The 25,042-nt window shown below is 33.1% G+C and overlaps 1 protein-coding gene across 1 annotated transcript in view; it reads right to left on the bottom strand.

The window, feature by feature from the left end:
• Positions 1–24,084, bottom strand: part of Vps13 (vacuolar protein sorting 13C) — a 103,012-nt gene extending 78,928 nt beyond the window's left edge. The window contains exons 1-12 of the mRNA XM_085953718.1: positions 23,888–24,084; positions 22,851–22,937; positions 14,518–14,715; positions 9,918–10,141; positions 8,897–9,035; positions 8,130–8,328; positions 6,858–7,146; positions 6,534–6,648; positions 6,010–6,247; positions 5,579–5,712; positions 1,705–1,828; positions 852–1,004 (exon numbers count right to left, since the gene is read on the bottom strand). Coding sequence (XP_085809844.1) covers positions 852–1,004; positions 1,705–1,828; positions 5,579–5,712; positions 6,010–6,247; positions 6,534–6,648; positions 6,858–7,146; positions 8,130–8,328; positions 8,897–9,035; positions 9,918–10,141; positions 14,518–14,715; positions 22,851–22,937; positions 23,888–23,987 — 2,000 coding nt within the window. The 5' untranslated portion in view covers positions 23,988–24,084. The remainder of the gene's footprint in view (positions 1–851; positions 1,005–1,704; positions 1,829–5,578; positions 5,713–6,009; positions 6,248–6,533; positions 6,649–6,857; positions 7,147–8,129; positions 8,329–8,896; positions 9,036–9,917; positions 10,142–14,517; positions 14,716–22,850; positions 22,938–23,887) is intronic.
• Between the last annotated feature and the right edge of the window lie 958 nt (positions 24,085–25,042).

Genomic DNA, 25,042 nt, shown 5'->3' with positions numbered 1-25,042 from the left:
TCAACTATTAATTTATAATTATTCTATACCATTTCCATGGTTTTATCATCCTTGACACTTGGAAAAAAATTTAATAACCATCAGAAAATTAATACAAACATAATTTTGAAAAACATTTTCTGAGAAAATATATTATAACCAATAGAAAAAATCTTTTTGAAAAAAGTAAGCCACCCCGGCAGGGAATCAAACCCTGCATCTCATGGGTTTACGCCCCGTCCGCGCATTACCTCTGTGCTACAAGGCGACATACTAATTATGACAAATTTTAGCTATTGGCCTTTTTAATACCCACTCATCAGCGTTCTTCTAAATCAAGCTACTTTGGCAATCGGATTTTATTTATTTAATCAAAGTAGATACCTATTACTTCAATTACTAACCGACGTCGTGGATTTCTCCAATATTTTTTATGATATAACTTACTTGAACTTGCTAATAATTTATAATTATGGCTTACTTTTTTCAAAAAGATTTTTTCTATTGGTTATAATATATTTTCTCAGAAAGTGTTTTTCAAAATTATGTATGTTCAATAATTAGAATGGCACATTCTTAAAATCTTGTGAATTATTCGTTAAATAAAAAAAATAGTTATTTAGAAAATTAAAAGTTAAAAAACGGTTACAATAATGATGTCAGAACGTGACGTAATATTACTAATTAAGGGTTTAGCAACTGTCTTTTTATTTTGATTTATGCACGTAATATTGACGTTTTTTTCAATTTAAAATAACTTGACATTCTATGCAACTAGGGCTTAGTAAGTAGACATTTAAACAATTTCAATGCTAGTGAATATCAACTCATTATATGGCGCAGTTTATTAGAATAATGATTTTTTTACTCACTTCGTATACATTCCACTGTGTGATAGAATGATGTAAGACGAGCAAATATCAATGTCTATGTCAATAAGAGTGTGTTTGCTGACGGCATGTTGCAAACCGAGGGCCGACTTCTCTTTCAGATTGGATAATTTATTACCGGCCGCAGCTTGCAGTCTGAAAGAGTAAAAATTTAATTAGTCACTTGCACTGGCACACAGCACCTTTGTGTGACCAACTTCATATGCAATGCAGTCGGGGCCGTATGCATAGATATACTTATGTAAATACGTGGGCTTATGAGTTATTTAATTGATTTTCGGACTCATGAGAAATAACACATATTGAGTCAAATAAATACAATTAGTAAACAGAAATGAAGTAAATATAGTACCTATAATATCAACCAAAAAGAATATTGGAATGAATAATCTGCATTTTTATGAAGAACACGAAGAGTGTATTGCCATTTCATAAATAAATAAAAAAAATCTAGGGACACTACCCATGGCATGTATCGATAAACCACTCATATAGCAACAATTTCATTTGTTTAGTTTATATTAACCATTAATGTATAATAATTATTCTTTTATTTTTTATAATTATTCTTTTTGAACATCAATTAAAAAATATTTTTTAAATTCATATCTCGTACGATTTAAAATACAATACGAAAGCACCATGGATGTTAAAAAAGATAGATCGGCCCTTAACTGATCATCTACCGTGAAAACAAGAAGTTCAATCTCACTGATGTGTATTAGAAGTATAATTATTAAACATGTAAATTTATCCTAACGTTTCAAAATTTACCAATAAATTCGTATTATGGAGATTTTGAAATGAATACATAATAATATTATTATATACTAACTGTGACAGTGCAGAAGATTCCGATGGTAACTTAAAAACGTCAACAACTTTAATGATTGTCTGAGCATCATAAACCATCTGAAGCGGTCTGGCCGCCACTTTTATACGTTGTCCACACTTGCCATCTGAAAAAAAAATGAACAAACAAGTTAAGGAAAATCCAAAGAATTTGGATTATATTAAGGATGGGGATTAAGGTGATGTCTCTAGGTAAAGTTGTTATCGAAAAATAGCTAGAAAAGTTTATTAATCGGTAAGTATATATTCAAAAGTAATGAGAAAAATAAAATAAAAAATTAAGATGTATCGTGGAGTTCTATATACCAAAAATACGTGTCAAATTCGGTACATTTCTATCGGGTGGTATGGATGAATGACATAAGATTTATTATCAAAATTACGATAAAAATGTACGTAAATCTATTACCTAGGGAAACGCTAAACGTTAATTGGAATTTATTATATCCTTATATCTTTTTTTTCAAATTTAAAAAACATCGATTTAGAGGTTAGAAAGCATGCAATTAAAATCGAAACATCTCGGTTCAGATGTAATTTATCGCAATAAACGCTTAGCGTTTCTATTAAAAATATTATTTAATAATTTTTAGGCTAGTTATTTAAATTTAATCTTGTATTTTTGTATATTAACGAATCGATTGTAAATAAAATGAATATTTGACAAGACTTTATCGACATATGCTGCTAACGCGGAAATAAATCGAACTATTTTTGAAACAGTACTTGCATAGATTAAAAAATACATACACACACACATACATTGAAAATAAAGTTTCGCCAGGTACGAAGACAAAAACTGTGTTAATTCTGCTGTCAATAATTTTTGTTTGCGATATTGGAGCATATGTCAATGGACTACATATATCAACCTCCACTTTCTGAAATAGTGTTGTGTAATTATTTCAGATATTTATTACTGTTTTGACGTACCTACTTTTTATAAAGCGATTTTAAAATAAATATAGTTTCATAATAATATAAAGAAAGCATACGAGCGAAAATGCCTAAGATACTTCTGACACACATCAAATTTAATCTTTGTCTAGTAACTGTACAATTTATCCATATTTATGTTAAGTGTTTAAAATGTTATAAGTAAAAAAAAAATCGTCTATTCACGTGGTAGTCGCGAAAATTATGAACAATATACAATGTTAAAAATAATAAGAATTGTTAAAATTTCTAGTCACAATATTATTCAAAGACAAATTAACCCGATCAAAACAGCCTCGACAAACTTCCACTTCACTAACTTTTGTTCTATATGTTTATCCTGGATACAGCGGCAAACACATTTTGAAAATAGCCGATATACTGGATTATTTGTTAGTTTGGGTTAGTTTAAGTTAGATTAGGTAATCCTAACAAATAATCCAGTATATAGGCTATTTTCAAAATGTCTTTGCCGCTGTATCCAGGATAACCGACTTGTACCCTAACTTTAATTACATACATACTATTGTACTATATTTGGGCCATCAAACGTTCATTCCTGTCTACGGCCTTAAAATTATTATCTACGTGCCTATATAACTGTATGCCGTCCTGTCAAAAAGTGGAGGTTGATAATTTAGTATGTAGAAAATAGAAGTTATTATTAGTCTCCATAAAATATAGGGTAAACAATTCAGTGAATGAACACATAAGAGGTGAATTTGAAAATAAATTAAATTAAAAACGATTAAATGAACTAAGAAAATTATAACAATAGGTAGGTACAATAAATTGTGTATAACCGTGGTATTACTAATTTTATGCCGTGATGCTTTGATAGTTGAACTTTTCATAATATTTGGATCACTATTTAGTTGCTCATTTATCTGCTACATCATAAAGTCGTAAATATTGTTTTTTTATGAAGCAATCATAAATACAAAAAATTAAGATCTACTTTTCAATCATAGTAGATACCTAGGAATATGGTATAGGTGTTGATAATTTTTAATTATTTATTCGAGATCTTCAGGGAATTACAAAAGTCCACACCTAGAAACCACTGGGCCAATAAGGTTTCTTTTTATATCTCCAAATCCATTTCACTTACACATTTATAGGTAAAATAAATAAAACTATCTTTTATTTTATCTTGCACTGTTCTTTAAAATCGACATTAGATTTTTTCAAATAAATAACGTTCTGTCTTTTTCTTAGAATATTATGTAATCAGTGGTGCACTTACTTCAAATTCTAAATTTTTTTCTTACGTTTTACAATTTTTTTTTTAATTTGTCACTTATTTTGTCCTTGGGTTTGCTTATCAAGATTTGTTCGCATGTTTATTTACGTTTTTTCTTACCTCCAACATCTTTTTTATTCAATTCGTTGCGTGTCTTACTTTATTCTTATCTCAGATATAGTTAGTTAGTTAATACAAACCGTCCACTCTGTGGAGGCCCATATGAACCCATTAGGATCGGACATGGTTGAAACGAAATGAATTGGGATGTCTATATAATATCGACATTGTCATAATTATAACTACAGTCGAACTCGGTTATTACAATCTCGGACATAGCGAGATCTCGGATGTAATGAGGAAACAGTCGTTGACATTTGGTATATGATTTTCTCCGTACATTTTTATTCACTGTTATAACGAGATACTTATCGGATATACCGAGCTAAAATACTGGTAATGTGTTGATCGTTTAAAGACATTTCGACCCTAAGCAATAAAATCCGATCGGACAGGATGCCGCCGGGGACAGATTACGTTTATGACACTAGTTAAGTGTCTAATTGTTGTTTTCGCCGACAATAAAAATACCTATTCTCTGATATAACGAGTACCGCTTATAACGAGCACATTCAGCCGGTCCAACCTTCCTAGTAATAACCAAGTACAACTGTATATTCCTTATTTTGTTTAATAATAATTCGAATGGCATTTGTTTTGCTATTCATTTCATATCATTCTTTTATTCCACCTCTAGTAGAAATTCGATGTAATTGTCAATTGTACAAGATTAAACTCAATCTTATAAACATTTGTACTTAAATGTTCATTTACTACTATAAATGAATTTTACTGTAGAAAAATATTTATATTAATTCGTATTGACAACGTAAAAAAATCTGGTTCATTGACTGGACAGGATACCCTTGTATTGCCACTGTAAAAAAAACTACGGTAAACAAAATGTAAAAATCATAAACACTTTAAATCAAATCAAATAGACATGTTAGAATTCTAAATATTTTATGAGGAAAATATTAATTGTAAATATTTTTACATAGGTAAGTAAATATATAATAAATTTAAATGCATTTTTATCAAGCTTATGATTTTTAATATGTGGCGACACACAATATTTTATTTTATATTTTATTGCCATCTGGTTGCGATCGACGAAAGTTTTTAGTAACACATTTTTAGAAATTCATGGTAGATGCCTGTAGATGCCTTTAGATGGCGTTGAAGTCACATTTGATCGTAAATTGAGGCAAAGAATTCGCCTTAAAGGAGGAAACTTTTTGTATTGCACTTAGTGGCCACTCCATGCCTTTGCAGCATTGAAACATGTTTGCCTGTTTTGATGTTTTGTTATAATTTACATATTTGCAAAACATTTTTATCTCAATGCTGTCTGGCAAATAAATCTCAAAGCACAAGAGTGTAATGTATGCTACAATGCAAAATGACCTACAGGTAAATTGATTATTAGCCTTAGTTGTCATTTTTTCACTTTTATTTTCATATTTATATGATAGAAGGCTGTCATCAATGTCTTTGGGAAAACCAGTGACCTATGGTTTATAGTTCACCAGTGATGAAGTTTTTATTCTAATCAATTTATTATTAAAAAATGATAAACCAAAAAAATTAGAAGAAAGTTATTGCAACACATTTTTACCAAGCGGATTTGTTTCGAACATGACGTCAAGTAAACTGCTTCCTGCTGTGATCTGCTTCGAAGTTACAAGTCGCGGAGTCATTCCATTTTGCTCCAAGCCTGATACTGTGAATTCTTGCATTCTCACAACAACCCTAAAAATTCAAACTTCTTTTACAATCGATCATATTGCTTTGTTGAGAGCTCACCACCATGGCTCAACGATTAAACGTAAATCATGGTCGACTCTCAAACAGGTTTCTCAACAGATTTTCTTACAAGAAATAATTCAAACACTCATTGATAAACCCATGTGAATTGTGACATAATGGCTTCAAATGGGACAACCTGCCACCCGTCCACCGCAGGCGCTATATTTTGTATGTTTATAATTGCAACACTCTAACATTATAATTTTTCATGGAAAAATGGAAATATGGGAAAATATTTACCTCAAACCGTTAGCGCTCGGTCTTTGCTGAAGGGACGCCTGCACGTGGTTGAGGCGTGAAGTGATGACGTCAGTATTCTCATCACTCACATGAAGAAGAAGACAGTTTAGGGTGAAGTGGCACTCGGTGGCCACAAACTCCAGAGGCAAATGCATTGGAGCAGAGTTCTCTTGGTAGTCTATCGCTTGGAATAGTTTAGATTTTTCTTCCGATGTCATGGCCTTTTCGAATTGTTTCACTGAAGAAAAAATTAAAGATCACCAATTAATCATTAACCCACACACTGCGTTGAGCATGTAAACATGCCTAAACAAATCAAGTCTATATTGCGATGGGCATTTAAACATTCCCAAAATGAATTGAAATCATCAAATTTTACCAGAGTTAATAAATAGATGATAAAATAATTAATGCACGTTAAAAAATTAACTATATTTATTTAATTAATTGCAATCCCTAACGCTTATATATCCAAATAAACTGCTATAAGGGTTAAATTTGTATCAAGTGAATGATTGACATACTTATATCTGTTGATTCACTTGATTCTTCATCTTTCTGGCCTCCGCCCCCCCACCAAGAACTGAACCATCCTTTCTTCTTGTTCGCCTCTTCCTGCGCTTTTCCAAGTCTCGCAACCTTCAATAAATATGCAAAGGCAACCAGTTCAGAAATGTTTTACTTTTTGTCATATCGAAGCTGCTGAGTCGAATTGGCACTATGGTCGTAATGACAAAAATGAGTCATTTATGAGATTAGATTATTTACAATATGATATTCAACACTTACACCTCCAAAGAGGTATTTTAATGAACCAGTTTATAATGGTAAAGTTGAAGAATACTCACTTCCATTTCTATTCTCTGTCGAATGACAACCAAATTGAAGAGATCGAGGATCTTCTCACAGTTGTTGATCAAGCACACGAGGTCGTTGGGCACCTTGTTGGCGGGTGTCTGTAGCTTCGTCTGGTAAGCCACCGCGTATCGCCGGCATGTGTTGCGGTGCTCGCTGATGTGGTTCCAGTCCCAGTTCCTCTGACGCCGCCTAACGTCCTGCTCCAATACGCATGTGTACGCAAAGCGCCACCATTCCGCATAGTGGCCTTTGTACGACATGAGGAATGGCCGATATTTTCTGAAAATTAGGTTAGTTAAATGTTTAAAGCAATCATCGCAGGGAATATACCGAAGAAATTTTATACTACCACCAGTGCGATAATTTTCCATGCAAGTATATTCACCAGTATTAATTACTAACACGTTAATTGGCTGCACCCGATACTTATGACAAAAAAAATGTTGTGCAAGTAAATGCTAACATATCGTCTAAGATATTTCGAGACGCACATACACCTTAGACTGTTTCTCAACGTTTTTACACCTGCGGACCATTGACAATAGGAGAAACGTTTAGCAGACCAATAACACAGAAATAAAAAATATTATTTATATGGTAACTTATAATGTCTAATCACGGTTGATTTTTCATGTAAAACCATTAATCTTTTTTAAGAACAAAAACACAATGCACAAACACTTGTAGGTGCACGGATTTTGAAGATTTTATTGGAATTTTTAGCATATGCATTTAGACGTCAAAATTTCGCAGACCACCAGAAAAATTCTGCGGACCACCGGTTGAGAATCACTGCCCTAGAGAATACAAAAGTAGGCTAGGCTAGAGTGGAACAGCCTAAGATTGAAATTGCACAGAATGCAATTTCCTATACTGCGCACGAATTACATAGGGTAAATTTAATTATTGTTACCATTATTATTTCCGACTGCTCTTCCAAGAAGTCTGTGAATCATTTTCTCTCGTTCTGCGTCGCTCTACCTACATCATATTTTCTATCTAAACTATAGAAGTTCACACTTATGTGATATGTTTATAATAACATCATTGTAAATAACTACTTGCTTCATATAAATGACAATGAATTTTTTGGTGAACAGGTAAAACTTGAATTATGTATTAAAAACTTGCAAATTCCTCACAACTTACAACAATGCTACAAAAGTGATTTACATGTTACTGATCTGTTACAGACCATGTGAAATTGTATTTGTGTTTTTATGATCAAAAGCCTGCCAACATGCAAGAAATAAATTGTATACCTGTATGGCATTCCTTTAGTCATCCTGTCCATAGAATCGGCCAGTTTCATCACATCCTGGTACTGGGCCTTCGTAATTCCGATGGCCAGTTGATCCATGTCCAAATTGAGAATACATTTTGGGAAAACAAATTTGGGATTGTCTTGTTCTGGTTTTGGATTCAGTTTTAATCTTGCCGATGCGTTAATTGGGCCAAGTACTGAAAACAAAATTATCTTCAAAATAATTTTGTATCGATCATTCAAGCATTTGACATGCAAGAAAACTATTATTAAATACACAAACCAATAAATCAGAGATTTTTAAAACTATTAGTTTATGTTAGTAACAAATGGCAATTTAAAATTCTTATTATATTTGTTTGAAAATTTAATAGATATTATACAGTTCAACTTTAATTGAGAATTTTTTTAAATAAAAATACCATTTGTTTTAAAACACTATAATAATATGCAATTTACTATGGATGATGTTATAAATCTACGTGTCCCAGTATAGAAAGTAAAACAAAAAGTTTCACTTCTGCTGTGTGCATTCGACACACTCTTTGTATTTTAATAATTTGTATCAAAATTATCACCAATACAAGCCAATGTGAATCTTGGCCACCCCCATAAAACTCCACTCCCCTCTGTTGCAAGCCTTAGCCCCAAGGAGACACTCTCCAACTACCGCAGTTATCATAAATATGTGAAAAAGAGTTAAGTACAGATAATGTATATTTTTAGAGTGAATGCTGTATTTATCAAGGAAAATTTTTAACTTACTGTATTTGTAAGATGAAGGTTTGTCAGTTTTCGTTGCAATTTCCAATTGGAACTTTTGAAGCATTTCCTCTCGGGACAGTTTTGTGTACAACACTGACGATGGATTCCAATACAACGCGAGTCCTTCCAAGTCTAACACCTAAAACACCAAATAATTAATACTTTTAATAGATACTGCTTTTCACTCGCAGTCGTATTCTCTAAAACTACTTCTTCTTTCACCCTGTCATGACCCAGCGTTGGGGCATAGGGCAAGCACAAGTTCGCGCCACTTCCCTCAATCCATCGCCAACTCTTGCACCTCCTGCCATTCCAGACCTGCAGCGCATAAATCGCTTTACTATTAAGATTTGATCTACTATTAAGTTCTAAAGTAATAGATTTTTGACCAAATCCGAAAATACACGTCACTGTTTGCCATGTATTCAGGAAAGTTACATGGATTATAATTTTTAAATGATAAAAAATAAACGTGAAAGAATACATTTATAAAGTCTTTGAAAGAGTGGCTAATAATTAGTTCATTTCAATAATGTTTGGAAAATGTAAGCTTTTATCAAGACCTCGAACATATGGGAGCAAATCACTTAGTGCAGTGGTACACAACCTGCTAAATCCACTGACTACATGAAATATGTGAAAAAATTTTAAAACGTTGATTAATGATGTCATCCGTTAGTAGTAACTGTTAAAAGTTTATTGTCTTGCAACATATATCATTAATGTATGTATGGTGCAGTGTACAGTTGCGTTGTCTTCATAATATAATGACGCATGTGCACCAAATTGCGAGTTTTAAAAATTTGTATTTTTTGTTTCAAATTAGACATTATGTTCGAAGACACCAAAAGTATGAACAGCATTCACAAAATGATAAACAAACACGGTGCTCTCATGATTGGTCAATACCTTTAAAAATATTTTTTTACCTTGAGTAACCCATGAACAGATGAAACTGGCCCTAATAATAAAAAGGATGTGCATCCAAAGAGTATAATAATATGTATTGTCATTTATTTACTTTAAATATTTTGGTGGCCGCCTCCTGCAATATGGTTCTCCTCCATGTTTCATCGGTGGTATTTACGGAGAGGTTGTGCAAACTGATCCCCAAAGAAAAGGGGGCGCTCGGATTCGTCACCTTATCCTCATACCTTATGTGGATGTCTTTTATGTTCAGCTGAACATTTTTTATTATCTGGGTGACCAACTTCTCAACGAATGAATCGTCCACTTTTTGTTCATCTGTTAAATATATTTCAATTTATACTTTAATACAATATATTTTAACTTACACATAAATAAGTAAATTTTCATTTCACTTTAATAATACAGTGAAACCTCGTTAATACGAATTCCATGGGACCGTAAATCGAAAAAAAATCGAATTACGAATTATGGTAAGGGGGAAAAATAATAAAATTAAAAAAAAAAAAATATTTTCATCAATATCGTTTACGATTAAATTTCCGGTTCCGTGTGTGTTAATGGGTCATAAAATGTCAGGATTATTTTTATTACGTTCATAAAATAAGTAATTTTTGATGTTTTAAGAAAAGTCTGTCACAATTTTCAATGACTGACTCATGAAATAGTGTGCTTTATATGCCAGGACTCTGAAATAATTTAGAATTACGAAATTCAAGGAAAATTTCGAATTATCCGTGTTCTAATTAACGAGGTTCTACTGTATGTGAGTTTTATATTAATAATTAACACTTTACGGTCCGGGAACGCCACATTGGCGTCCTTAGCGAGCCGAACGTTACGGTCCGGTGACGCCGATGTGGCGTTTTAACTTACACATATCTTTACTGTGAAAAATAAATATTAAATTTAATATTTGGTTACAAGATCTATCGACAGATGGTTGAATGACATGTGCAAGAAGTAAAATCACGATGGAAAAAAAAATATTTCGGTGTTTTTACAGAGATGGCGGACGTAATACCATTCAGTATTTTTTTGTACCTATACCATTTTTTTAATTAGTTACAAGCCCGTTTCTAGGCGGGTGAATCACGAGACATAAACAAAAAAAGGTAATAAACACTCAATGTTATATTCCAGTGTCGTCACTTCAACTTCGAAATTTAATTGTCGACCCTTTTCAGTGGCAGTCAACCATTTATGAACCTGCATTCTTTTTAAAAAAAAAATGAATGCGATTTTTAGCTATGAAATTGCGTGCTATTTGATATTTTGTCTTTAATGGTTTACTACCCATGAAACGTCCACCATGCTTCATCATCCATGATAGAAATTTTAACTTGAAAATGAGAACAGTTATAAATGTGAACTTGTATCGCGTTATTTTCGTTCGCTTTTTTCGGGAGGTTATTGCTTGTGTAACTGCATAAATAATAGCTATTATTATTTATATTTGTTGCACTAATTTCATTGAAAAAATAATTAATCTAAGTATATTTTAGCTAGGATATATATTTTTTATTAGTTTTATCTCCAAAAAAACTTTTTAAAATGGAGGACCAATCGTTTTTAGAGGAAAACTATGCGGATTGTATGTCAGATATTCCCAGTGACTGTGAAGATATCGGAGATTTTAGTGATATTGAAACAGACTCATTTGCTCCTTTGAGAACACGCCCAAGTACAACATATTTCGCGAGTGATTCTGAGGATTCAGAAACTGAGGCCGACAATGATGGAACGATGATGATCCGCCGAGAGAGAACAAGCCATTTGAAGGATTATCAAGAGTAACATTTGACACTGATAATTTAAGTCCTAAAGCTAAATCTAAAAAATGTGTGGACATAACCATGTCGGAGTTGAAAAAGTGGTTCGGTTTGGTGATAATAATGGGCATTGTCAGAAAAGCGACTCATTCTTATTGGCCGACAAATCCACTTATTCCACGTAAGCGGTTTTTCAAATATTGCGTTATGTACATTTCACTAATAATGAAAAATGAAATTTCACGATTTTTTGTTGAACATAAAGTTTGGATCGAGGATATACAGACATCTGAATCAATTGATGTTGCGGAAACGCATGCACCTTCTACATCTTCTGATACAGATTCAACCCATAAAACCAGTTCACCTACTTCATTACAAAGACTCTCTGGCAGTGTAAAACAACATCAAATATTTCCGGGGATTTCCGCAACTAATAAACGTTTAAGAAGAAAGTGTAAAGTGTGTTCCTCACATAAACTTCGAAAAGAACCTATTTACATGTCCAAAGAGTGTAAAGTACCTCTACATCTACATATTGGTAATTGCTTTTTTTCGTATCATTTAAAAAAGTGTATTAGTTGTTAGTTCATTTACATTCATAGTTTTATAAACTATTTCAAATAATTTCAGTTTTAGTGTTTAATTTGTTTTAAATCTACTCGTACACTATATTATTATGTGCCAATAATTATTTCATGCCTAGCCAGTTATCTAAAGGTATCCATAAGATTGAGTGTTGATTCAAATATTTTTGTGGAATATGGATGTTTGTTTTACAATTTATTGCTCTTAGATTTTGTTATATGATTTTTTTACGCACGCCTCTGCACTGTTATTGGATTGTCTCGATTCCTACAAAAATACCAAATTGTAATAAGCGGTGGGAATGTATATGTGTGCATTTTTATTATTTAAATTTACGCGAAAATATGCACGCCACTGCACTGCCTCTATCGCTAGGCCTCAGCCATAAAACTCGTAAAACCAATAAATCACTAAATAAGTATTCGTTCGGGAATGAATGTGCATTTATTTTTAAACACTCACAGTTTGTGTGAAGTCTTTGTTATTTTATTATATTTGATAATCAGAGATATGAGTAGTAGCGCTAAAAATGAATTGATACGTATTCTATAGCGGTGTAAAACATTTTGTATTTGAATATTTAATTACATTTTTTAATTAAAAATAATATATTGTGATTGCTTTATATCAATAGGCTGTTTCCTTTACATTATATTTAACAAATTGAACTAATCTAATAACATATAATAAACAATTTACGAAAATTTACAAATTATATACTTTACCTTTATGGAACGCGGGCCAGAGGTTGACAAGTGTTAAATAAATGACACAATTTGATGCACTGATATATTTAAAGTATTTTCTGAAAATGTTATTGAAATATATCAATAGGTTCAAAAGTTATAGCATTTTTAACTTCGTGATCGAAATTTGTTGATTTTCATTTAAAAATACCGGATATTGGTGTAGGTACGCGGACCGTATAGTGTTAAGATAACTGAGTCGTCTAATTACAAATACGGACCACTTCAAACCATTATACCCAACCACACTCGGTTTCCATTGAGCGTATCATGAGGCTGTACGTTTGGCTGTGAAGCATCAGCAGTTTTTTGAAGATACCCAAGACTGACGTCGCCACGTTGAGCTTTGACTGAGTTTACAGTGATTTAATTTAATAAAACGTCCCCATGCGAGAAAATACCACGGACAACTAACAAAAACAAATTGAGGCGTCTAATTACAAAAAGCGATAAGTCCATAATTCCATTTTTGGGGGAAACAACGTTTTTATGTTTGAAGCTTCAATTATTTGTTTTAACGTAAGATTATTTTTTCCGTTGTATTCTATGTCAAAATTAGAACCAAATGGCAATTTGTTTCAGCTGATAAACTCTTAAATGTAATAAATATGGGCAGAATAAAATTGGACGTAGCGCTACTCGTACCTCACTTTTTAATTTATTCCGCATTAGGCACATATTTCCGTGGCACTGTCATGAGTTTACCAGATGCTACAGCATGGGAGACGCCATTTACAATATTGAACGTTCCCTCATTGGTTGACTTAAATACGTGCGAAATCAACCAAGCTTTAAATAATATGAAACACGGACTTGGGGCTTTTTGTAATAAGTCGAGACTTAAAAAATTTTTTTTTGTAGGGTTTTGTCGCGGTTTGGAATTTATAGATCATTACGTATTGTGTAATATTATACAAAGAATACGTGTGTATTTTTTTCTCGATTTTGACCAAATGTGGACTTATCGCTTTTTGGAATTAGACGCCTCAATTATAAATACTTTCATTTAAAATACAAAAGCTGATTGCCAATAAGTAACGCAATTCAGAAAGCACTTCAGAGTATTGTAAAAAACACTAGTTAACTTTGTCGCAATTAGATAGGACACGTATAGCTTAGTGGTCAAACAAAGCACAAGGCCGTGAAACCTACTGGGTGTCTTATTTTTTTCAAAAAGATTTTTTCTAGCAGTTATATTATATTTCTCAGAAGTGTTTTCAAATTATATAGGTGTTTTCTGTTGAGAAATTTAAAACAAGATTGTTACTATGTATTATTAATTCTAGCCAATACATCTCTGCGTATCATCATAATATACTATTTACGTTGAAACTACAAACATTCAGCAACTTTGATTGCAACATAATAATAATAATAATTTATGGAATTGACTGAAACTGTAAATAAAAAATTGTGTTAAAATTGTGTTGAAATGCATGCAGTTGCATTTCTGATTGCAGCTAATTTAAGCGGTAGTCCACGAGTCCTATTTTACTGTTTCAGTTTCACATATTTAGGCTCATTCTAATAGAGAAGGTTTTCTTCAACATCTTTGATATAAACAATAATTATTGCCATAACAAATAACCTTTCTGTGCTTCTCTTTTCTTCGCTTCCTCAACCCGCTGAAGTTCGCTTTGCTTATTCTGCAGAAGCAGGCGGTCTTCCTTCTCAGGATCATATTTGACCTCTTGGTTTGGTGCCACCAACAGGAAAAGCCTTTCGACTGTGGCCTCAACCGAGGCGCCGTATAGATTCTTCCATGGTATTTTGAGAACCAATTTTCCTGCAATGGAAGAAGAAAAATAAATGTTCCATTATCCTTTGAAGATATTTAATATGCAGTGAAGTTAAGGCCGTTCACTACACGTTAAATGAATTGTAATCCCCCGCCGACGTAACTATACTAGTAGGTATATATGATCGCAAGCATAGAGTTTTTAGTATTTTTTTTGTATTTGTATCATTATATTCAAATGCATGAAATAATTCAATATGGAATTTGTGTCCCGCCGCTAGACTGAGCACAGCATCACTGAGAGATCTGAAAAAATCGGGGCAGTGGAACATTTTTCATCGAACGCCATGATTAAATAGTTTGGGCAAATTATGTTAATTAATGTCTCAGCTATTTCTGAATGCAAAAAACCAAATAGTTTCATAGTTCCAATATTATTTTGATATAGGAGGAAAAAATTATATACACTATTACCACTTATATTTATTCAGCATTGATACAAGCTTTTGATATTTTGTCAGTACATTCATTGTTTAGAGTTGCGCAAAACTCAAAGATTTTTTTCCTCAACATGATAACCAACCATATCTCAGCTCACTCGAATGTTCCATCAAAATAGCCGTGAAATAACTTTCAATATAAACACTTTGTAGTTATAATATATCCAACTGATGATAGAAATAACTGTCTTTACATAGAGCCAAATCAACAACAACTGAAGTGGTAGATAAACATTATATTAGCAGATAATGCAATATTTTATATACAAGAATTATTTTCCTTGTATCCAAGGACTGATAAACATAGACTGTCAGTTTGGTCATACATAAAGTTAACTGCAGACCACTTCATACAGAGAAGGCGAAACAAAAAAATCAGTTGTAATTATTATGTATGTGAACTTATGTTAAATGACAAACTAATCGATGAAATATAGAATTGAAAGCTTGCTTATTGGTAATAAGCTAGCTGCTAGATGATTAGATGTTAATGTAGATATTGTATTCATATTTTTTGTCAATTTCGAAAAAGCTTTTGCTATAGTAAAATATGCTAAACTCCAGGAAAAGCCACCGATGCTTGAGACATTCAACTTATAGCTAATTTATATTGGAAACAAACGGCAAAATAATAAGTTTGAATACAAAATCAGTAGCGAGACAGAAATTCGGCACAATGTCTGACAGAGATATATATCGTCACCTCCACTCGTTATCTTATATTCTGAGACTATTTTCAGGATAGCCTTACTGAATGAATTGGCAGGTATTGTAGATAATGGGTAAATTATAAACAATATGCGGTATGCTGACGATACAGCGGCGTTCGCTTAACTGTAGAAAAAGTTAACGAGGTCAGCAACTCATATGGTTTAAGGTGACGCATCAGTGAAACGCCAAATAATTTTCAACTGTACGCGCGACGAAATTTTGTACTCGCTTCGCATTCATTGAGAGAACGGCGAGTCAGACATACGTCACTTTGCTGCGTGATGGCGACGGGCCAATTAATTCTAAAATCGTGTAAAGATGACTAAAAACGTTACCCATTTACTTTAAAAAGAAAACATGTCAATGAATATATTATTATTGTTACTAATAGAATAATAAACAGAACATAAAATGGACGTATGTTGGATTTATATGAGAAATAATATTTCGTTTGACAGGCGTCTTTTGCACCCGCGACCCGCAATCCGCACATCGCCTAGCAACGATCTTTTTAGACCGTGCCTCAACTAATGCATGGCCTTAAAAATAAACCTGAATAAAATAAAACTATCAACAGGATCCAGATTTTGTAATTAATAGCAAACAAATAAAATGCATGACCATATAAATATATAAATATTTAGGGAGAAGAATCAATTATAAATGGGACCAGTCTTAGGAAACAAAAACAAGAATTGAGATAGCAAGTAGTCTCAAAATGATACACCTCCTTAGCAATTGAGACCTTAAACCGCATAATATGGTGGCTGTAATGTCTTCTCTATGGCATAGAGGGATGGAAGCTAAGCCAAGGAATGTCACAGAGAATAATTGAAGCCTTAAGGATGTGGACTGTATAAATATATCCTCAATATTCCTTGGACTGACTAGTATCCGAGAACTTCTGCATAATATCAAAACCATAAAACTATAGTACCTTGGCCACATCAATAGGACAAAAGAACAACATTTCCCAACTTATTATCCAAGGAAAGATCAACGGAAAACGCAGCAGTGGCTTAAGAACCACTGTGATTGGTACAAGTGCAACTCCACCACACTCTCCAGGGTAGCAGATGATAAAGCAAAAATCACCCTGATAGTGGATGGAACAAGAATTGACAAAAAAACGAATTTGGAACACAAAGCCAGTTTCAATAAAATGTATATGGCAGAATTGATATAAAACATAAAACAATTCAATTGACTGAAAGGTAACTTCTCTCTGATCTTTTACAGATATATGTAACTATTTTTGTAACATGGTCTACATACAAATCACCATGATTCAACAGTGTAGTATTATTTCAATCAAACTAAAAAAATAATTGACTTATCAAAAATATTAAATAATTTAAGTATATAATTATTATTTCGTCACCGTACTTGCAGAAGTTGGTAGGTGACAAAATTGAGAAAAATGAGTTAAGTGTACAGCGAGATTTTTGGGTATCAAGTCTTCGTCTGGAATAACTCAGTAGGTGAAATTTTTATTCCAGTTTTTCAAGAAATAGCAATTTATTTTATCGGTAAGTACTTTAATGCAAATTATAGTCAAGCAATTGTTGGTAAAGTCACTTCCCGTTAAAAGCCACTCATAATATTCTTTACTATCAAAAAATAGACTGGAAGAAGTTGGTAGGTGTGCACTTACTGATTTGTGCCTGACAGCAATGTGTCGAATGTCAATCTTACGTAGATGTCAGTTCGCTGTAATCGTCAGTAATTGGGCAGTCAACGTTAATAAATCTCTCCGTAAAAATGGATTATCATACAAAAACAAGAAAGGAAGTGATCATGATATGCCAGGCAAACTGCGTAAAGAAGTTAATTGTGATAAATGTAGATTTCGATGCACAAATATATTTTCTGGAGATGAGATTTGTCAATCATTTTGGAGTTTAGATTATTCAAGACAAAAGGATTACCTTAATAATATTAATGAAAATCCTCCTATTCGAAAAAAAATTGCGAATATTAGACCGAATCATAAATTATCCAGATCATATTATTTGAAATACACTGCTCATAGTGTGTGTTAAAAATTCTTTATGAGCACTTTGCACATTAGTGATAGACCTATAATAAATGTGTTCAAGGCAAAAAACTCCTTAGGTCTAAATGGCAAACCTGACCAATGAGGAAAACACACCCCCATTAACAAAACCCCCGAAGAAACGGTCACTAGGGTTAAAAATCACATTATAAGTTTCCTGTTACTGAATCACATTATTGCCAGAAAACCATCGAAAAAATATTTGGATGCGTCACTTTCTATTGGTAAATTGTACCAGTTATAAATGTTGCTGAATGTAAGGACGAGAAAGTTGATTTTGTTTCATTCATAACGTGTAAACGGCATCTTTGGTCAAAATTACAACATCTCGTTTTATAAACCAAAAAAAGATCTCTGCACTCTTTGTCAAAGGTATCAAAATGCAATTGGCACAGTAAGAGCTTCTTTAGAGGTTGAATATCAATGTCATAGGCAGAGATAGGTGGAACGTAATGAAGCAAAAGAAATTGATAAAAACCGATGCGAGACAGATCGGAATTTCATGTCTGCTATATTCGACATGGAAAGTGTTTTGCGAATTCCTTCTGATTCAACTTCCCAAATGTATTATTCAAGGAAAATTAATGTTTATACCTTAATCGTCTACGAAGCTGTTTCACCAAACGATGCCTATTGTATCTCTTGGACTAAATTGAATGGAAAAAGAGGAAGTAATGAAGTTGGAAGTGCTTTATTTTACTGGGCTAAGGAGCTGCCTTCTGAAATTCATTTCTTGAGATTATTCTATGATACATGCGGCGGACAGAACAGAAATCAGAATATTGCAGCACTTCTCCTACATATCGTAACTACCACAGGAATATCTACGATCGAGCAAAAATTCCTAGAATCAGGTCATACACATATGGACGTAAATTCTGTCCACAGCGCAATCGAACATAGAAAAAAAACATGTGTCTGGGTATTCCATGATTGATTTCCTGAATATTGTAGTAGATTTTTGGGTTTCCACCGTGTGTCCTTCTTCCTTCTTTTCTCAACGTTTCGGGCTCATTGCAGAGGCCATTATCAGTTGTGATAATGTAATAAAACGTCAAGGAAAAAAGGAAGATGGACGGTGGAACCCCAATAATCTACTACGATAAAAAACAACCGTGAAAGTCTCAAAGATTTGCTGAATATTTTCCGCTCTGCCCGTTCCACGAGAAATTGTAAATCTGCTTGCCCTTATAAAACAAGGCAGTTAGATTATTCTGAAATTTTCGATTTTGCCGCATTATCCAAGGGTACAATTAGTAATAGAAAAATAGACGAGAATAGAAACACAGTTTATTGGTTTAAAATTTGAAAAAGAGCTTCCTCATATAATTCAATATCGATACGATCATAATGGTGAATATAAAAAAATATTTACGAACATAACAAAAAGTAGAGCCGCAAGAAGTCTTGAATCTGTAAATAATTTAAAACCAGCATACAAAAGTCTACTTCCTATATCGATTGCTAAGAAAAAGGATCTCGAACGACTTTGCAAGTTAGGAGTGATTCCAACAGAACTGCATGGATGGTATAAAAGTTTACCGGCATCTAAAACAAAGTGGACATACTACCAGAAACGGAAACTGAAGATAACGAGGAACATGTCGATTAGATTTTTTTTACCTTAAGTCAATATTTTTGTGGTTTAATTATTATAATAAAATTTTTAAGATTGATTGTGACTTTACAACATTTTTACTGTTTAAATTAATGTGCCAATGATTCTGTAATTTGTGAATCATTGTTTCCATATCTACAACCTTTTTATGTTTATTTATTTATGTTATTTTTATTTCACATCCATTTATGTCGAATTTTATAATATTTTTACATGTTAATGTTGATATTTTATTTTAATTTGATTTAATTTCATCAACCCACTGTTTATTTCTAATTCACGTCTTAGTATCTATTCTTATACTTGCACTCATTCTTTGAGAAGCAAAACTTTGTAAGTGCAACCTTTTAAATAAAAACCAACAAAATGAATATCATTTGTTTATCTATTTATTCCAAACTTTATTTGTATCAGATCAGCATAAATCAATTTATATTTTGATGTTATAATGATTAACGAAACTATATATATTGAAGCTAGAGGCTCTATCCTAAAAGATCAAATTTTCATTCGCTGTTTTCTCAGAACTATCAATATGTTACTTACCAACTTCTGCCAGTACGGTGACGAATTTTTATATAATGTGGAATGTCAGAAATGGTCATTACCAAACTGAAGATGTTGCAAATTAAAAACTGGATATGGCAAAAAACAATGTGAAATTAGCTAATACTGACTACTACAATGTGATATCTCAAATATATACGTATCTGTAAATATTCTAGTTGGATTTCTAATTATGTATATAATAAAAATGTTCGTAACTTTGACAAAAAAAGTTGAGTACATAAACAGATAGGTATGACAACTTTATGAGTTTCAATCAGGTCCCTATGTTAATTTTCAAACAGTTGACCTTTTGACACAACCAATTAGTGTCTTGGTATATCTAGCAATGAACACAGGACAACGAAATATTACTTCATAAATATTTTAGATACTATTATTGAAATTCCTGTTCCAAAAATTCTTAAAAAGTATTCAAAAATTTATCATAATTGGTAATACTGAAATATCACAAAATAAAAACTAATGAACTCATTATACGTGAGTTATGTAGTTCGTTAATTACTCATTGGTTGATAATTTTACTGCATTGTTAAAACTGATAAGTACCTACACTATATTATTCAAAATGCAAAGTATAAAAAGATAACTATTATTCAATTACATACCTACAATGGTATACGTTCAAGTAAATGCTAACTATAATACTTCTGCTATCGATAATACTTCTTAACTTAACACTGATTACATAATCAATTTCAAAAACCTGAGGGTAGATATCTAACCAATGGTGATTTAGCTTACAGGTGTAGAAAATGCCTACATCGAAAACATATCACAAAAAAGAGCCCTTTAAATTTTCAAGTCATTGTATATTCTGTGTTGCGGATTAATGATTCCATGTGGTTAAAAACATCTATTACTAATACTACTTATGATATACAGTTAACTCTCAATTTATCAGGGTAGAAGGAAAATATTCGAGAACTATCTGATCTTTCAGTCAATAAAAATATTCAAAACTACGTAAAACTAAAAAACTACCATAAAATCATACATAATTTTAAATAGAATATTTTTTATTTATTATGGTTTGCTTTAGGCACGTTTAATCATATTTTAAAAACTAACACTATCTGCAATTTGTATTCTTAGCTCAATGAAAATAAATAAGTATGACTGACAAAGCTTAGTGTGCACTATTTTTGTCAGATCTCCACAGCCTAACTCCATTCTTCATCAGGTTAAAGTAGATGACGTTTTATAAATCCGTAATAATGGAACCTATTAAGCTTGATACCGGATGAAGGTCTCCCACAGGAGACCACCTCAAAGGACGGACTGAACCATCAACTTTCCCATAACACCACAGCCTACGTCCACTTTTCGTGGCTCTCGCAACCCCCGACCGAGCGGAGCCTACCTCCACTGAAAATACCAAAATTCAAATTCGTCCACGCTCCCGCCAAAACAGACGCGGTCTGTCGAAAACGGCCGCTCGCGCCGCCACTAGTCAATCCGTCGGTAAAACAGGGAGGTTCCCGACCGACGGAGGAACATGACGCCGCCAAGATCTGACAGTTGGACGCGCGCCAAAAAGCTCTCTCTCTTGCCGCTGACGCCGAACGAATAGCATCGACCGCCAAATCACTCTCTCGTATCGGACGTCGACCAGCCAGCAAAGCTTCTCTCGCCTCGGACGCGAAGCTACAAGCATCTCCAGCCCAGCCAGCATCTACCGCCAAAAAGACCGCATCGCCAAGCCGCAAGCACTGACTCTCGCCTCGGATGCCAAGCATCAGCAGCCCAGCCCGCGACACCACATCTGCAGCCCGCCAAATCGCCATTACCAACCCACCGCCAACGACAATACCCTGTATCTACGATAAAATAAACCAGCAACAACAGCATACACCGTGCGTTTCTGTCTCCCACCCCTGCTTCTTTGGCCATGACATTATCACGGTCTGCCATCTCCGCCTAAGCGCAAAGAAGGCCGGTGATAAGCTCATGCAGTATACTTCGATGTATGTAAGTACCTATAAATAATTTTGTATGTACAGTACACTCTCAGTAATCCGCCGCTCGATTATCCGACAACTACTATAATCCATTGTTATTTTTACTAGTTGAAAGCACAAAATCAAGCTCTACAATTCGCCGGTATTCAATTGTCAAATTCAGTAGTCCGCCGCGTACAAGTATACAAAGCAGATGAGACGGGTTGATTTTGGAAACTTCTCCTTTGTAAAACGTACGTTCATCGTGAAGAAAATAATGTACCAGGGAGGAAAGTGCCCAAGGACCGCATCACAATAATTATGCCGTGCTCCAATGCAACCGTGACACACAAACTGAAGCTTTTGGTCATAGGGAAAGCCAGGAATCCTATGCCATTTAAGAATATCTAGTTAATAAACTTAGTTTATAAATATGTATAATGTAGTAAATACTTGATTTTGATTATAAATAAAACCGTAATTTGCTAGTACAAATTTCTCAAAAAAAAAACTATTTTTACGAAATACCTGTTTTTTACCATATTTTGTATGTATGCACTATAATCCGCCGTTTTCACTAATTGGACACTTGTCTGGTTTTTGGGGTGGCGGATTACTGAGAGAGTACTGTATTTTATTTCATCACACAGCTTTTTTTTTAAACGTTTATGTTTTTATTGTTGTGAACATCTGAAACTTGTAATTTGTAATGTTCACGCATGAAAATAATTGATTCAATTGACAAGTGTTTAACTCAAATGTATTTCCGACATTGGCTTATAACTACTCACCTAGGTGTCCGAATACAGTCTGTACCGGTAAATCCAACTCATCGAGGGCATTCTGTTTAAGAACGAGGTTCTCTAAAACGACATCACCTGCAAAGTTTTCAAAGTGGTAATTAAAATAGTTATAATTGAAGAACCGGGTAGGTAGAAGAGGGGCACTTAAATTTATGCCCCTCTAACTAATTTTGAAAAAAATACCGGTTTAAACATAAACATTTTAATTATTAATACAATCCCTTGAATCAGTAAATTTACATTTTGACCACTAGTAACAGCTTTAGTTGTCAGATAGAAACCCTCGATGGCCGCGTGGCTAAGCGCCGGCCTATAGTGTCAAGGGTCCCAGGGTCGAATCCTGGGTCTGACAAGTACACATATTGTTTTTCAATTTGTGTATGAGTCAGAATATGGACCTAATAGGTTGAGCAAGTGGCTGACATCCGTTTCTCGTAAAAACAAAATCTGTTATTACAAACCTCTGCTCTGTGGAGGCCCATATGATCCTATTAGGATCGGACATGGTCGGAATTGTTATAGAGATCAACATGTTGTTGATATGGGTTTACATCCGATTATCCGTGATAAAATTCATTTCTTGATCTTTTAATTAATTTATATTATTACTCATTAAGATGTTTGCCTCTCTTTGTGGATACCTATTATAATGGTATCCACAATCAGGAGAGATGTGGAAAAAGAAAACTTTGGATTTTACCAGTTGGTAGGATTCAATATTTTTTCTTCCATTCAAACATTATTTTTTTTATGAATTTTTCAAAGCTATCAACACAGTTTGGAAACCAACAGATAGATAAGGCGCTGGTTATTGGTAAAAAAAACATGATCTTATTAACATGCAGTGTTTACCTAACTACTGTAGATAGCAATCTTAATTGACATAGAAAAGATAACATTGTATTTTGAATATTATTATTGAAACCCATCACATCCATGTACCTCTCGTGATATATTGTATCACGGCAATGAAAGAAAATTCAACAATGAGAAAATAATATAATAAATTAGATAACCCCACTTACCTCCCCATATGCCAATTTTCAATTGATTTCTGTTAAGATTTTCAACGTAATCTCCCAAAAACCTATTCAAAACATCAACAACGACTGCTTCAAAAACCATGATTAGTGATTACTATGAGATCATAATTATTCCTGTCCTCACAAAATTACAGCGCAACATTCACTACGTCTATATAGAATACAACTTTTACGCTTCTGTCAAATTTTAGGAAAACCAAAATGTTCAAATGTTGCCATCTGTCATATTATCAGGTCCATTTACCTGGATCACCCAATGTTAAAACTCCAACTTTTTTTGGGTGCATTTGTTTGTGCACGATTTTTTTTCGTTTGTGCACCTATAATAACCGAAAAATTCCAATTTCAAATTGGGTGTTCCAGCTAAACGTTGGGACAACCAATGTTGTATGCAAAACCTGACTGCGTGGGTTTAAAAATTTTTTTTTTGTGAATTCTCTTGTCGCATAACTAATGGGCAATTCTGTATACTTTTTAATTTTTTTTCTCATATAGTGCGTGAGATATTTGATATGAAATATTTGATGAACGTTAACTAGAACCACCCAACAAACTTTTTTAACTTTTTATTAGGTCATCAATTTGTCTATTATTGGCTTACGTTTGTGCACGTGCTTTTATTGTTTTAGAGATTATATCGTGAGAGATATTATTTTTTTAAATTTAGTGACTTGATATTTTAACCAATAAATTTGCCTTAAAATTTTTTTGTTAAGTGCATACGATAATGTATATTTATTTAAACTTTTTCAACGTTTTTTTTTAATTTTTATTTCTTGAATTAAGCTAAAAATTTGATTTTGAGTGGCCGTCAAGTTTTAACACCAAATATTTATTTTCCACATTTTTTAAATGCATACATTTGAGTAATTTTATTGCATGTTTTTTCATGTATTTTTTATTGTTTTTCCATTAAAATTACGCGAAAAATTCGCAATTTTGTATTTTCACTAAGTACTGAGTCAAAATATCCCGAAAAAAAACAACATTATCAGTATGGATGGTTCTGTCAAAAGAGTCTCGTAATACAGACAACCCGACTGTAATGCTTCCTTCCTACCTCTTCTCCATACGTTTACCAATCTGACATATTCGTGCTTCAATTTGGCGAGCACCTGTATGTATTTTTATAAATGT

The sequence above is a fragment of the Rhyacophila brunnea genome, unplaced genomic scaffold (assembly GCF_057557595.1).
Source record: "Rhyacophila brunnea isolate RB1 unplaced genomic scaffold, BYU_Rbru_1.0 scaffold_10, whole genome shotgun sequence".
In the NCBI taxonomy this organism is placed as follows: Eukaryota; Metazoa; Arthropoda; class Insecta; order Trichoptera; family Rhyacophilidae; genus Rhyacophila; species Rhyacophila brunnea.
This window is presented reverse-complemented; position numbering and strand designations above follow the sequence as displayed.